The sequence below is a fragment of the Aythya fuligula genome, chromosome Z, assembly GCF_009819795.1.
Source record: "Aythya fuligula isolate bAytFul2 chromosome Z, bAytFul2.pri, whole genome shotgun sequence".
NCBI lineage: Eukaryota > Metazoa > Chordata > Aves > Anseriformes > Anatidae > Aythya > Aythya fuligula.
This window is the reverse complement of record NC_045593.1, coordinates 10,632,452-10,648,555: the sequence shown is the minus strand read 5'-3', so window position 1 is coordinate 10,648,555 and position 16,104 is coordinate 10,632,452. Positions and strand designations below refer to the sequence as shown.

General features: G+C 47.1%; 2 protein-coding genes across 2 annotated transcripts in view; both read right to left on the bottom strand.

Annotated features, from left to right (window-relative positions):
- The window catches only part of RUSC2 (RUN and SH3 domain containing 2), a 53,716-nt gene extending 49,690 nt beyond the window's left edge, over positions 1-4,026 (bottom strand). Inside the window, exon 1 of the mRNA XM_032205734.1 lies at positions 4,002-4,026. The gene's annotated coding sequence lies outside the window, so the exon portion shown is untranslated. The remainder of the gene's footprint in view (positions 1-4,001) is intronic.
- A 627-nt stretch (positions 4,027-4,653) lies between these two features.
- Positions 4,654-16,104, bottom strand: part of LOC116501125 (phospholipid-transporting ATPase ID-like) — a 68,851-nt gene continuing 57,400 nt past the window's right edge. Inside the window, exons 22-28 of the mRNA XM_032206541.1 lie at positions 15,441-15,624; positions 13,834-14,057; positions 13,172-13,255; positions 12,138-12,383; positions 11,138-11,276; positions 9,173-9,303; positions 4,654-7,350 (exon numbers count right to left, since the gene is read on the bottom strand). Of these exons, the coding sequence (XP_032062432.1) occupies positions 7,129-7,350; positions 9,173-9,303; positions 11,138-11,276; positions 12,138-12,383; positions 13,172-13,255; positions 13,834-14,057; positions 15,441-15,624 (1,230 nt within the window). The 3' untranslated portion in view covers positions 4,654-7,128. The remainder of the gene's footprint in view (positions 7,351-9,172; positions 9,304-11,137; positions 11,277-12,137; positions 12,384-13,171; positions 13,256-13,833; positions 14,058-15,440; positions 15,625-16,104) is intronic.

The window sequence follows — 16,104 nt, the reverse complement described above, 5'->3', positions numbered from 1 at the left end:
AATATTCCCAGTCCAGGCAAGCACACAGAAGAATAGGAAGATGGGGAGAAACTGTGGGCTTTGGATGAGCAGCAGCTATCACAAGCAAAACCCCAACTAGGCTTCTTGCTCCAAAATCAGAGGAACAGAGACCTATACTCAGGAAACACCTTTGCAAGTATCCTTTGGTGAAGAACTGGGAATTATGCGTTCAGCAGAAGGCAGGTTGCGTGAGGCCAAGCAGAGGTGGAGGAAGCAGCCTCGCTGAACATCTGGGAGGGACAGAGCAAGCAGAAAAAACTCCTCCCAGCCAAGCTTCCCCTGAAGTGCTCCAAGTCGAGCTGGCAAACCCACAGGATCTGCTGCCTGGCCCAGCTTCAGCAGAGCTAACCACAGGAAACAACATCAGGCAGCTCCATCTACACGCAATAACTTAATTTCATTGATTCCACAGAGATATCCTTGCCACAGCAGCTTGCTGGAGTGGGGAAAGGCTGGAGGAAGCACCCCCTCTACGCCCCAGCCCTGCAAAATTTTGTCTGCCATCCCAGCAGAGAGACAGAAAGGAGGTTTTAGCAAACCATAAGCCCTGTGAGAGGGCTGGGTTATGACATCGTGCAGCTCACTTGAAAAGAGAGCAGACGTACTGCTCCCTGCACACCTGCTCTGCCAGCCCACTCAATCTGCAGCACAACCCAGCCACTGCAGAGCAAGAAACACACGGAGCCAGGCACCCTGCGCAGTCAAAGGTGTCAGACAGCATCTGCTGCCCCAGCAGAAACTGAACCAGAAGCAGAACTGCAGGCGCTGGCAGCCACAAACCAGGCTCACACCTTTTGAATATTAAATGTTCTCTTAACCACAGCCTGCAGGTTGCTGAGGACTCAATAGCCAGCAGGTAAGGCAGCCTCTAGGTGTTGCCAAGCCCAAAGGATGCAAAACCACCGCTCAGTGAAAGGCCAGCAGGCAGGGACCTGGCCCAGCAGCCTCTCTGAAGCACATCAGCTGGGAGACTGTCAGACTCCGCTTCTTAAACATGAGGCTACAAATTAGTTTTCTAAATACAGACCTGCACTCTGCATGGAATGAACGGCCTGGCGGGGGGTAGCACTCTGCTCAAGCTGACACAAAGACTTCGGTTTAAGATTCAGGGCAGCTACTGTCTTCCCGAGTCACCTTGCTCTGCGCGCTCCTGGGCCTTGCGCCTGTGGAACAAGGCGGCGCTGATCCTCCCCGCCTCGCAGGAGAGACACAAGGCTCAAAGATCCCAGGACCTGTGTTGTAAATCCCAAAGCTAAGGGAGACAAACAGGGGTTTATGAAAGAAGCCAGGCTTCTTTTATTAAGTGCCTAATACAATGTGGAAGCAGGATGCAGGCAGCAGCAGTACCACTGGCCTTCCCTTGGGACACAGCACTGGGATCAGACAGACATCTGCAGTGCTCTGCATGGGGTGGCCGGGGGTGACAGCGCCTCCAGGTCTGCCCCAGCGTGGCATGTAGGTCGGGGACCACCTGCCCTCGCAGTGCAGACCTCCAGCTCAGCAGCACTGCCCTCCTGGAGGCACAGACAGCTGCCCCCAAAGCCCAAACCGACAGAGGTCTTGCCACAAGGCAGCAGTAGGAAGGTTTGTTTTCCTAATTCAGAGGAAGCCTGTCCCCGCTCCGATTTCCCGCAGCATCTCGTGGTGCTGGGAGGGCGTGGAAGAGGCCGGGTCCATTTATAGCCCCGGGGTCTGGCAGAGGGCTCGGCCCTGCACAGAAAGGCTCGGTGCAGCAGCTCCATCCAGCATGAGCAGGGAGACGGGGGGATTAGAACCACTTCCCTTCACACTGGGAGCCACAGGAGAGGATGCTCCTTCACAGCACCAGCCAGAGAGAAAAAAACATCCTCTGCTTCTGGGCGAATTATAAAAAGTAGGACAGCAGCAGGAGAGCTCTGGGAAAAATGAACGGCAGCTGAGCTGCAGCTACGGCCAGCGGTGTTCTTGGATCAAGCCTGGTCAGAACAGCTCTGTGCCCTTCTTCTGAGCCCTATACCACAGCCACTTCAGGAACCCAGTCCAGAGCACCGAAACCTGCTCCTGGGCAGGGGTCTGAGGCCAGGAACTTGCCTTTACTAGGAGGAATGACAGCTCCCTCACCCCAGCATGTTCACAGTGGCCGAAACATCAGCAGGTGCAGATAAAGCCCATACCAGGCTCATGGAGAAACCCCCAAGGACATCAGTTTAAAGCATGCACAGACTTACGCTGTGATGACTGCAGCTCTTGCCCACATTATCAGACGTGAGGCAGCAAGAGACAAGAAGTGTTTATTTACCTAATACCTTGACTTCATCCAGGCACTCAGGAAGTCTGGGTGCTGGGTACCCGAGATGGATGGATGCACAGGAACGTGGCCTTACCAGGGGCCTCTGTCCAAAGCACCCAGTCCTGAGCACCATGAGGCTGTCCCAAATGGGCATCCCTCTGCCACTGCATCCCAGGTTAAATCTCCCCACAGAGGCACCGACATGGACTGGAGCCAGTGTTCTTCCCTTTGCAATAAACAACATGCTTACAAAGTCAGAACATGAAGATTTATATCTGTTCAAAAAGTACGCGTTGAAGGAAAGGTGCATTTTCAAGCTTCATTCTCCCCATGTCGTGTGGTATTAGTTTGCCTGAGCAAGAGCTTCGCTGCAAGGACAGAGCTGGATAACTGTGCATATCGACAGCAAAGCTCAGAATAATAACCACTAACTGCCCGGGGGATTGCGGAGATGATGTGGACATAAGAAAAGCAAATGCAGGCTAGACAAGGCAGTGAGCCATCAGCACAATTGTACAGGCACTGGTGACAGGAGCATCATACAAAACAAATCTGGTCATCCGCATTTAAAAATGATAAACTCAAATGAACAGGTGCATAAAGGGCCTGGGGGAAAGAGAAAACCTATCAAACAAGAAGAAACTTAAGAGCCTGGCTTGTTTAGCCTAGCCAAATGTAGGCAGAGAGCGTATAGGATTGCTCTCTAAATATATCACGGGAGACAAACAAAACTGCTGAAGCAAAAGGATAATGCTGGCACAACAACAAGAGAATAAATGTGCTGTGAACACATTTAGGCTGAAAATGAGAAGGGGAAAAAATCAAGCATCTGAAGAGGAAGCCTTCCTGCTTCCATCTGGCACAGCTGGTTTTTTAGGATGAGTTTTATCAGTGCTCTGAAGGGGTTACAGGACACAGCACCTCCGCCCAAAGGTACCCACAAGGTCCCTTACGTGCCCCGCTTTGTTCCCAGCTGGGAATTAGCAGGGGTCACTATTCAGAGGGCTCCCTTCTTGTAACACTCCTTGCTGAGGATCACACCCACTAGAGATCTTGGTACCAGCACGTGGCACTCCCTCGCCCTCCCGTGCCACAGGAGCTGCTTATGATTAATGACTTCCAGGCTACAGCTCAGTGCAAGAGCCTTGTGTGGATGCAGATGGATGAGGTGAGAGCCGCCAGGAGCCCAGCAGTTACCTAAAGCCCCCTCCAGGTATTTCACCAATATTTCACTGTGATATTTCATCTCATATTCTGGGGGGGTGGAGGGGGAGAGGAGATGCTGTGCTGTGCCCCCCTTCCACCTCTGCTGCTGTATACAAGCAGTAACCGTATCGCTCACTGGTTGGCATCAAAGCATTGTCTTTCCTGACCCCAAAACCGTGGGGGCAGTGAGAATGCAGGTGCTACAGCAGAAGCCGTGCACAAACCTCTGTATTACAGAATAACGCAAAGAAAAAAAAAATAATAAAAAATAAACAAACAAATAAATAAATAAATAGAACAGGGATTTTTTTTTTTTTTTTTTTTGGGGGGGGGCGGGGGGGGGATCTATCTCTCAAACAGAAGACGTCCAAGAAAGAAAAAAAAAAAAAGACCAAACGGCCTTCCTCAAGCTCTCTTTTAACCATTACACAACATCTCGCATCCCCAGCCCCCCGAGACCCCCCACGTCCCCCCCAGGACCCCCCCGGACCCCAGCCCCGCTCACCCAGCCGGTGCCGCTCCGCTGTTTGCAGCCGGGCGCCGAGGCGGGGCCTCGCTGCTGTCCGCCCCCCCCTCCGGCCCCCCCAGCCGTGACCGCCCCCGGGGCAGCTCCGGGGGGAGGCTCTAGTCCCGGAGATCCTTGCCCGAAAGGTTGGGGCTGCCGCGGGGTGAAGCAAGCGGCAGAAAGAGGCCCCCTCTCTTCCCCCCCCCCCCCGCCCCTGCGAGCGCTTTTAGCTGCTTTGGTTATTTGCAAGAGTGTAAAATTGCCAGAGCGTCCTGCTCGGAGAAAATCCGGCTGCAGAAGGCGATCAAATCTGGCCTGTGTGGCTGCACTGGCAGCATAAGATCAGAAAAACGTCCACGATGAGACCTCTGGTAACAGCAGCCTTGCAGGATAGCAGAGAAGTGCAGCTCCAGCACGACCACCGCCCGCAGGGCTTTTCCTAGGGTCTTGCTGCTCTGAGTTGTCCCCTGCAACTTCCTTGCTTTCCCGATCGTTCCCCGAGCCAGGACACCACATTAAAAGCACTGTTACCTCAGATCCATCCTCCCACAGCCCACCCCGCCACCTTAGGACACCCAGGAACAACCTACGTGTATGGTTATAAACACCTCTGATCAATTAGCAGGTTGGCAACAAATCAATCATCCCAATATTCTCTTTTTATTAACAAAAAAATAGTTTATAAAATCAGGAGTGATGTAGGACAAACATCACTGCCGGCTGATATGTCTCAAATGTCGATCTGGTCAAAACCACTGAAATAGTTGTAGCTGGAGCAAGTTCCCCAACAGACCCATCAGCCCCTGCATGTCCTCTGCAGCCTTTGCAAATCCCCTTTAGCCAGAAGGTGCTTTGTATGTAAACCTTGTGACAGGAGTGACACAGTCTCAGAGTTTCCTTGCCCTCAACAAAAGCTCTGCCTTTGCTGCTCAGCATTAAAAGCTGCTGCATGACGTTCTGGGAACAGCTTTGACAGGGCCCTCAGTCCACACGCCAGGCTGGGTGTTGCAGGGTTGTCTGCTTACCTGCACACACTGTCCTCGCTCTCCTTTTTCCTCTAGCACTGGAGATGCTGACTGTAAAAGACATCATCCTAACCAGAAAGCCATGGTTGCCTCTGCAAAGGGAAAGGTGAAGCACCAACTATCACAGCAGTTTCCTCAGGCTCTCACTTTATTTAGGTATCCCCTTGCAGGGAAGGTAACTGGATTAGAATTTGTTCCTTCCCTAGTCAAGCAGCTCCTGCCTGATGAAGTCTGGATCCAGTCCCAGCTCTAGTTTGCACTGCCTATGCTGAAATTTAATACTGCAGTTTGCAAGGAGCCTCCCAGAGCAGCAGGTGCAACAGACTGCTTTTTTTTTTTTTCTTTTTTTTTTTTTTTTTTTTACAGAGTTAAACACAGGGAGATGAAACCTTCTATTAGGGCTTAAACAATTTCATACTGTATCTGCCGAAACTGGGACCACAGGCAGCAAGGTGTTGTATGCAGACCTGATGAAGTGGGGACGTTGCTGGCCTCTTGCCATCATAGACTGCCTCCACTGATAGCTCAGAGACTCAAGGCAGAGAGCTCCCACTAAATACCAGATGGTTAGTGTGCAAAAATTCTAATTCCATACTAGGGAAGAGTCTAAATTTGTATAAAGGAGATGAGAAAATATAACAGCCAAACCTGCTTAGTCCTCTGCACAAAAAAAATATAATAAATATATCCCCATTTAGACAGCTCAGCAGTGCTGAGGGACGGATCCCCATGCTTCCACACTGGCCTTCCACCCAGTAACCCTGCTGGTTATGGTACTGGTGTTACAAACCCGTGAGCAAATCCCAGCATCTAGAGATCACCACCAATTCACCAGGTCCCTCTGCTGGCAGTCAGATTGATAGGATTTGGTGGAGCCTTCTGCTCTCTGCAACTTGTGATTGATGAATGAACCTTTCCTGAACAAAATACCAGCCAGCACAGAGAAACTCAGCAGAGGCCCCTGAGCCCTCACTAATATCCTCTGAAACTTGACCACAGCAGGCAGCAGGGTGGGTGAGAGGACAACCAGGTCACGCTTCATCCGTTACTCACGGCAGCAGCGGAGTAAAGGGCAGGACAACCCATGCCAGCGGTGAAATAGCATCTTAGCCTCTGATATTTCTTGCATGATTTCCATCCAGTCACATACTGCATGTGCCTCAGTCTGTTATGGTGGGAAGTTCACCTGGTGCTGGAGGCTCACATGAGCCCTAGCCATGATACGGGCTTCTCCGTGCTGGATTTTAAGGCTTGATCTATATGGGTGCCTGAACTTCTTTTGCCCTTCTATTTTAAGTCTGAATGAAATGGCTAGTGCCCAGATACAAAACCTGAGATGGCTGTGAGGACAAAGGTCTTTTACAACAAGAGCAGATTTGCATTGCAGACAAGACGAGGCAAACTGATGAATGCTGAGTCCTTGTCCCTTGACCAGCTAGGAATGTCTCTGAGCTTGCACTCCTGGCTGCAGATGCAGGAAGAGGGTGGTTTGGGGGCACTGGCCTCCTTTTGAGAAACAGAATTAACCGTTGAATTGGAAGGAGGTTCCTTCAAACTCATCCCTTCCATAGTGCTTCCATACAAAATAGTTAAAAGGCTACAGAATTACATGTATTACAGAGACTGTTGATTTGGGGGTTGTGTGGCTGGACCTAAGGCACAGCTGGGGTCAATACTGTTACCCCAGTAATAAGGCCCAGAGTGGATTCATGACAGACCCAAAGGCACATGAATGAGAAGGACATTGCCAATTCAGCCTTTTCCTCAGCCTGGACGTCACTTTGCTCTGAGGTATGTAAGGGGAGAAAAAAGTAGCGTTACAAACAAACTCAGGGAGCCTCCCACAGCATAACCAGGGAGGCCCTCTGAGATACCACATGGTGTCTTTGCTTCCCCCTGCCCCTCCTTCCCCAGGAGCAGGACATGTCTTTGGAAGAGGAGCTGAATCCAGAGAGTGCGTGTGGGAGAAAGGAAAGGCCCAAGCCCTTGCTTTGGTAGCCCAGAGGGCAGAGCTCTGGGCAGCCATGGGCTTGGTGCTTTGCGGAGAGCACAGCCTCCTCTCCCAACAGCCCTTTTTGGTTCGTTTTGTTTGGTTTGGGTTCTTACAGTCCCTTGTGTTTATGCTTGTCACTATTGGGTGAAAATGTTCCCGTTGTGGCAAAAGGTGATTTTGGCCGCATGTTTCTCCCAGACATGATGAGCGCCCCGAAACCGTGCTGGTGGGAGAAGGCATAGCCGGAGCGGCGTGTGCTGGTCCGACGCAGGCGTCTCTTGGGTGAGGGTGGAGGCGGCCTCTTTTTGGCTTCTTTGATCTTGAGTAGGACCTGACATCAGAAAATAAGATGGAACAAATGCATCATCATTCAGAAGCACAGCAAAAGAGGAGCGAAGAAAGGGGGAAAAACACAGGGGTTCAACGCCAAAAAATGATTCATAAAGCAGGAGGATGGCAGGATGGGTTGCAGAGCAGAAACTGAACATGCAGCACAGGGTGGCAGCCTGGTAAAAGGAAAAACAAATCTCATTCTGAAAGGCGTTGCTGGGAGTGTCGTCTGTAAGACATGGGTGGGGATGATTTCAGCATATTGTTCCTTACAGCCCTGTGAGGCCTCAGTTGGGGTATTGCTGCAGCTTTTTTAAACGCTTCAGTCAAGTAATCCAAAATGTGAAAGTCATCACAATAATAGCCAAAAGTCCAGAAAACAAGATTTATAAGGAAATGTCAAAGCATTGGCTTACTTAATCCAGAAAACAGACTACTACAGGGGATCTCTAATATATAAAATCTTTTTTTTATGATGAGAATGATGATCAATAGACACTCATATCTCTTGGCAGAAGGGAGAAATATGATGCAATTTATTTGCAGGTAGGAGGCTCTCTGTTCCCACATGGCCACCAAGATCTTCTGCTGACAGGCATCTATTCAGAACTGGGCTATCAGAGGCAGGAGGACAACGCTGAGTGCCAGTGGCTCAGGATAATCCCGTCTCTGTCCATTGTGCCTGGGACAATGCTGTAGGTACTTGGCTGTCTGAGTCAAGCCTGTATTTAAGTTCCTCTTATACTGCCACCAGGGGATCTCTATACAGTAGGAAACCCAAACAACCTTCTCCTGTGACAGTTCATTTCCCAGAGGAAGGAAAAAAAATAATTGATTTTGCACTAGAGGTGCTCACCCAATGCATAGAAGATGGCAATCTGGGCCATAGCTACGTCAAGCTTCTACTCAGCTGAAGAGTAAATTCAGCCCATTTTTGCACATCTGAATTTCCTCTGTGTCCTGAGGACTTTCCTACCTAGCGATCTTCTCTAGCACCCACCTACCTCTCTGCAAGGGCCAAGCATTGCCCTTCACTCCTTCTCCAACAGCCCTGGAGCACCCGGGGAGCTCTGCAGACATCCAAAGGATGACCAAGGCGACCTCTGAGGAGCACGCCCTTGAGGCTCTGCTCAGAGACACTCATGCCTCGCAGCTAAGTGCAGGAAGAGGAAGGAAGCACGAGGTGGCAGCAGCATTTAGGAGATGCTCGTGTTTGAGGGGAAGCCTGGGGAGCTGTGCCGATGCTGATCTTGTGCAGGGGGTCATTCGCTGTAGTGAGTGGCGCTCTCTGCCCAGTCCATCTCTTCCAGCCTCTCCTTGCCCTATTGGCCTCACCCTTAAATTCTGGGGCATGGGAGGGCAGCTGGCTTCAGAAGGGGCAAATAACCACTGGCTACAAATGAAGTGAATTCTGAAGTCAAAACAAGATTAAAATAAACAGCAAACATGACTGCCTGGGTCGAGGGCAAAGGGCTGCTTTCTGCCAGGCTAAAAATTGTGCGGCAGGACTGAAATATACTGCTCCTTTGCCACCAAGCCTCACCACTTAAACCCCGCACCTAAAAATAGTGCTGCTTCCTTGCTCCAGTGCAACCCAATCCACATCTAAATAATCTCTGCCTTGCTCCCAGCTGCAGATGGTTTGAGCTGTGCCAAAACCCAAATTCAGTCCTCCTTCTCAAGGGACTAGAAGCTAGACGGATGGCAGCACTTGCACCTGCAGGAACATGCACTCTGAGCAATGCCAGGCCCCTGCTGTATGGCTCCACAGTAAGCATAGCTGGTAGTAAGAGGGCTTCTGGTTTACTGAAATATTTCCTTACTTTGTCACTGGCAGTTGGCCTTAGCTGAGCTTTCAGGAATCGAAAGCCGACCACAGGCAGCACACAGAGGGCGATGCTGAGGAAGATTGCTAGCCACACGTTGGGTTGGCTGAGGGTGTTTCGAGCTGTACCTGAAAAACAAACACACAATTAAAAACGTAGGAGTAGTGCCTCTCACCATCATCCTTTTTAACATCATAAGTCAATCACTGTGACTCCAAAGTACTTGGCAAATGGACCGAAATATAAAGTAGACACCTTCTCCAACAGTGACATCAACATGCTGCAGAGGACAGCAATATCATTACCACTGTCTGAGACAGGAATGCAATGTTCAGACTCAACTGCAGCCACTCAGAGAGACAAGATGTCAGAATGTGTGCTTTATCTCTTTACAAAGAGTCAAATCATTCCAAAAGACTGATGTAAACATCCAAGAGACCTTCTGCAGCAGTCCAGCCCTCTCACCTTCTGCCAGGATGTCACTGCCCAAGGAAGAATACTTTTTTCTTACTCTCCTGCAGCATTTCCTAAAGCCCATGAAGTCTGCCCAGTAGCTGATGGGATCACAGCCCTTTATGAGAGCAGTGTGCATTGCTCTGCACATGCACAGGCAGTGTGGCCTAAAGGGTGTGTGCAGAGCATCTGCCATGTGGTGGCGTGATACTGCCATGTTCTTTGAAACCAAAGTGCTGGCTTCTGGCTCCTCCAAAAACTGAAGGAATGTCGGATAGAGCAAACAGTCTGCAAAACCCTCATTATGGGGTTTAATGATGCTGTTGGCAGTAAAGTTGCTGAGTGTTTTCTTTTCACTTGGCCAAATTCTGCTGTATTACAACTCCACTGAAATTAAAATAAACAAGTTGACTGAGTCTAGACTAGAAACAGTTCCCTTAGACATGGCTTCAGACTGAGATCTTATTAAATAGTACTCAGCATTATGGCTAATTTGACCTCGGTAGTGCCAACAGAGCAGCAGATAGAGATATCCCTAGCAAGTGTCTCTAACCAGCTGTCTTTGGAAATGGAGCAGCCACTCTGCCTTCTCTCACTCGGCACTTTTAATACTAAAAGCCATCTTACAGTGGATATGACCATCTGCTTGGAAAATACATTGCAACAACTGATGGCAACATTGCAACCTCAGGTATTTCTAAAATGGCCAAGCACCTTGATATTGCAGTAAAAATGGGCAGAGCAAGTCTTGGCTTACAATTCATCCAGAAATAAAAGTATTGATTAATACACCAATCCAAGACTTGAAACAAAAAGCTTCAGGATTTCATGAGTAGAGTCTCATAACAATGCTACATCAATATTGGCTATGGATGCACAGAGCTATTAAAAACATTTGAATTACTTTGCTAAGCCTGCATCTACCTCCTGGTCAAAGTCTCAAGACAGTCTGCACAGGTGTAGAAATCTCATATGCAGTACTCCAAAGAGCTGGTCATCCCTCTTATTTCCTTTTTCTTGGACATTTGTCATTTAACTTGGACGAAGGCTCACCATAGCCACATGTAATTTTCTCATGTTTAAATGGATGTTGTATTTCTGTGCCCTCCTATACTATACCAACATGTCAACTTATTTACAGAAGAACACACATCCTTCTGCAAATTAAATGCTTCCAGATATCTGTAAGAAGTGGACATCTGGAAACACTGTAAAAGTGTAGCAGAAAAAGTTCCAGCCAGCTCAGCAAATTTATTTAAAGCATCAGTCCTCTGGCTGTGTATGAGTGCATTCTTATGCGAGGAAGCGAACATGGCACATGTTAACATGGATGGATAGGACTCAAAATAAGCATTCCCATCAGCCTTCAGAAATACCCTGGCATATCTTGTAGAAAAGGTAGTCGATATATTCTGTAGCATGGTATTGCCTTCAGAGAAGCAGTAACACATACTAGAAATACTTGACAGAGTTAAGCCAAGTGCAATCCAGTTTTGCCCAAGAGCTTACCAACAAAAGGAAACGAGGCTGTGAAGATCAGGTACATGCCGTCACTGTACATAGTGAAGGTGATAGCAAAGTAAACAGAGAGGCTGCCCCAGATGAAGAACTGGTTCACAACTGTCCAGTACGAGGTATCCAAGCCAATCTGAAAAAGAGAGCAACACAGAAGTTGTCAGTGCCTTAAATATTTAGCAGATTTATTTTGAACACCACCAGAGATCTTGTCCTTCACTTTGTACCACTGCCACCAAGAGTGTTATTCATTCAAGACTCAAGAAATACCAACCCACAGATCATAGGATGCTGGAAGAGCATTTCAGGAAAGAATTACTATACTTGCCCTGTTCTTGCCCTCTTCTCAAGGATTCACTCATGGCCAGTACTGGAGACAGGATACTCATCAATGGAGCCACACTTGTGTTCCCACCCCAAGCTGTGATCTTGCATTGGAAGTTAGGAGAAATAGTATACAAGACCTCATAGACCAGAAACTGTTAGCTAGGGAAGTGTAATCAATTTACTTTTCTTTCGAGAAATTTCACCCATCCTGTCAGTATCATCTGAAATTTGTAGCTCTCTCCAAGTCTTAGCTATTTCTTCCAGCAAGTGTAATTCTAGCATCTGTACCATGCATGGGGTCTCACCATGATGAAGGCCCTATAAGTAACTGCCTGATAGCAGACAGACACTCCTATACTTCAAACCGATCCCATAAAACTGGAATGAGTCCTTTTCTACTCCTAGCCTACTCCTAGCCTTAACTATTTTGTCTGCTGTGAGATGAAGCTTCCCAAGGCAAGGACTGTCTTCCTGTGACCATGATCTTTCAGAACAGACAAATCTGCTGTTATGTTGAACCAAGGAGAATAATCTGATGTAAAGACTTATTTTTACAGAAATTCAAGATGCAGCAGTAAACACGATGCTATCAGAATCAGTGTCTCTCCAGATGCTGCCTTCATAAAACAGTAACTGATTCCTAAAAACTTTACCAAGGATGCCTTACCTGTACAGACACCACGATCAGTAAGCAGGTCTGGGCCATCAGAGCAAAGGACTGGTAGTCAGCAATGGCTTTCCCATCACTTCTCATTGTATTGTACATGGCCCCATAGGGGATAAAGAACAGAATGAGGGAACTGTAGATCCCTTGCAACATGCACTTGACAAACACTATTTTGTTAAAATAGAGGTTTTGCTGGCCAGGTACATATAGCTGAGGAAACAGCAAGCTCCAACGATCATCCACATCCTGAAAGCAGAGAAGAGATAATCAGATTTGCTGGCACCCACCCAACAGAGCACATAAGACCACTTAAGGCTGTCATGTCCTTGTGATGTGCATTTCCATGAGAAAAGGCCTTGCACACAATTCATTCAGTTGTGCTGACTAGCATGCTGCATCCCAAGGTCACCTGGACACATTTTCCATACTGAATTTCACCTTCCTTGTACTGAGAAATTTGATTAATGTAAGTGTTGCAAAAAAATGAAGGTATGTTTCACCTTAATCAGAGTGCACGACCTATTCTCCTAAGAGTTTCCAGAAAGCTAAGGGATAGAAAATTCCTTTATTACTGTATTTCTACTAAGGTTAAAATATGTACATGAAATTACTGCAGGAAGACCTCCACTAGAAAAGCAGAACCTGGAACACCTGGCTGAGGAGATCTACAGAGTTCTGCATCATTTTCTATTCTGTGTGGTGATAAAAAAGCCACTTGTCTAGCTTCAGGAAAAGACCTGGTAAGACGTGACTACCTCATGCGAGTATTGCAATGCCAGCTTTTATTGTAGTCAACAGCCTAACCCAAAAACGTCACCATGCACTGGAACCCTCAGGCCAGATCAGGATAATATACAATCTCCTCCCTTATGTGTCCTTTTTTTTTTTTTTTTTCTTTTTTTTTTGTGCTCTCAGGTCTCACTGGCAAGAAACTATGTGAGGGGCTATCACAGTAACTAGCCAAAAAGTCATCTGCTTTTGCGTCATGGAACCAGCTCAAAGAACCCAGAGACAAGCAGTGATTGAAACAGTACCTGATCAAAGAGGCTCATTCCTAGCACCGGGAGGGAGGTGTAAACCAAATTGTAAAGCGTAATGAACCACTCATCATAGACAGTCTAAAGAGAAAATACAGAGCATGGAGTTAGCAGAAGGCTTCTTTTTCCTCCTCTTCGAAAGAATACACAAATATAAAAGGAATATTTCTACTTTGAGATCTTCAAAAGCTGCCTGGACATGGTCCTGGGCAACCTGCTGTTGATCATCCTTCTTGACCGAGGGATTGGACCAAATGCTTTGCTTTTCTTACAAGCCACTGAAGCATGCAGGTGCTCTGGGGTTAAACTGATTACTTTAAATGTAATAATAAGGCAGACATGGGTCTTACACAGATCTGCACCAAACTGGTCAGGTTCTGAGTAATTTGCATCATTGCTTGATGTCTGTGGTTAGTTTGTACACATCCAAAAGTCCCAGGAGACACCTATGCTTTTTATAAGGCACCTAAACATCTTCAGGCATCTGTCCTTTACCAGCAGTACAATGTCTGCTTTATACTCTTACAATCTGAAGACAGATCCGTGTGCCTTACAGTGACATGGGGGGAAATGGCTTGGTTTATTTCCATTTAAAATATTATCAGATATTTTGCTTGAAAATGTTAGACATAACCATAAGAAAACAGAAGCTGACCTACCTGTGCAGAGAAGCCAGAGAAGAATCCATACCAGAAATGCACTAACGTGAAAGCAAAATTCTTATAGAAGAAGTATTTGAGGAACTTGCACATGCGGATGTAGGACCAGCGGCCGTGGACTAAGAGCAGGCGCTGCAGGTAGCGGAACTGTGCGAACGAGAAGTCACTGGACAAGACTGCCTGCATCCCCTCCTGGCCACTGATACCAACCCCGATGTGGGCAGCTGCAACAAGAAGGTTATTGGCCATGTCAGTACAGTGTGGGTTTGGGTAATCCCACCACTTAAAAGAATTCCCGTCATTGAGCCACTGTGTTAATTCCTTCCCAGCCTGCATTAAAAAAATAATAATCATATATAAAGATATTCAGAAAAAAAAATATTTGGCGGGGTACTAATTCTTTCAGCAGCATTATGATTTTAGCTGTGTTGATACATTTTCAATAAGTGGCTTGTATTATCTGAATGGAATGACACCACCCTCAGTGGCAATTTGTATTTTCTTTCTTAATGTTTTCCAACAACACGAATCATTGCTGCTGTTAGAAATTAAAAGTATTTTTTCATATTGTTGTATGAACTGTATTCACATGCAAGCATATCCTTCCAACAACCTTAAAGCATCACTCCAGACAAGCAAAACCTTTAAGTTGTCAAACCCGTTACAGATTTCTCAGACACAGTGGAACAAGGCAGACTGCAGCCTTTTTACATTTCTTGGGCTTTATTAATTCAATCAAATAATTAGATAGAAGAGTCATGTCTCTTTTAGTAGCAACTTGGGTTTATTAAACATGGACATAAGTTTAATGTGACAGCTAATTATACAGCTTTAACTAATGAGGACAATCTTGATGGCTGAAGGTTGGTGAGATTCAGAGGTTTCCATGGAACAGTGAGTTGATAAAATCCCAAAGTCCCAACCCTCTTGTAGTGGTAGGGTTAGTTTCTAATTATCCTGTACATTTTAACTTGCTTTTCTTATCCTTTCTTCACTGTCTGCCTGACTTATCTCCCTTGAAGCTCCCTACTTAGCCTTTTCTTTCTTAATTAAATGGCTCCAGTTAATCAATTCTTGCAAATTAACACAAGGAAGATTAGCAATAGGCCCTTCTGAATAATCTTAATTTAATTATACATAGTTAGGGGATCTCTTTCATAAAATCAGTGAAGTAATGCAGCATCAAATGATGCTCAGACATGAAGGGGCCTAGGGGCCTGTGTTTTACAGCACAAGGGAGATAACTGACAAAGGGCCTCGCCACATGGAAACATTAAAAAAAATCCTGGATCATTATACAGGCTATTTACAAGTATGATGATTTCCTTTCTGCCTGGCAGTTAGGTCCCATCTAAAACAAGCTTTTCTGTTTTTTGTATTACCATTGTGATGATGGCCATGTAGACATACAGGGAAGACTTGTTGCCCCCCAGTGGGCTTTTGTTTATTTTGAATGTAAAAACCAAGAAACCTGGGACATGACCACTTGATGCCATGACAAGATCATACAGAGGCCCCTCAGAGATGCACTGCTGATGCCAAGCCAGTTAGCAAACACGACATCAAGTCAGTTTGCTGGGGCATGCAGTCTGCCAGACATTACTCACTTTTGATCATGCTAACGTCGTTGGCACCATCTCCGATGGCCAGGGTCACCGCTTTCTTGTACTTCTTCACCAGCTCCACCACCTGGGCCTTCTGCAGCGGAGTGACCCGGCAGCAGATCACCACTTTGCACATGCAGGCAGTTCGCACCAGTTCCAGCTCCAGGTTCTCTTCCAGCGCGTAGGCCTGGGAAGAAAGGACAAAGACAGTGCCTAGCAGTTTGTCACACACTGGCAGCAGCCTGTGGCCACCCGAAGAGGATGCAGTGGGAGGAAAATGAGAGCTGAGCTTGGTTTTGCCTTCAGCACAAGGAAGGTACGAGATGCCTGAAAGTTCTTCCAGGCCAGGCTGATGCAACATGTGTTTTTCTCACCAAAATGCCCATTGCACTTCACCACTGTAAGTAATACACCTACGAGTGGCTGACACACCTATGAGTTTGGGCCTTTGAACCATCACACAGGAGCACAACAGCCATTCTGGCTGAAGCATCCTGACAGTGCAGCAGAAGAGGGGGCACTGCATTCATGCAGCTGCTACTGGGCCTGAGATAGCCCTGCCCATCTCCATGCCTTTGTTCATCCTTCTTGGTTTATTTTTTAAGCACTGCCTCCCAAATCTGTGGTATAAATAGAACAGATTTCAATTTGGGACTACTTAAAGGAA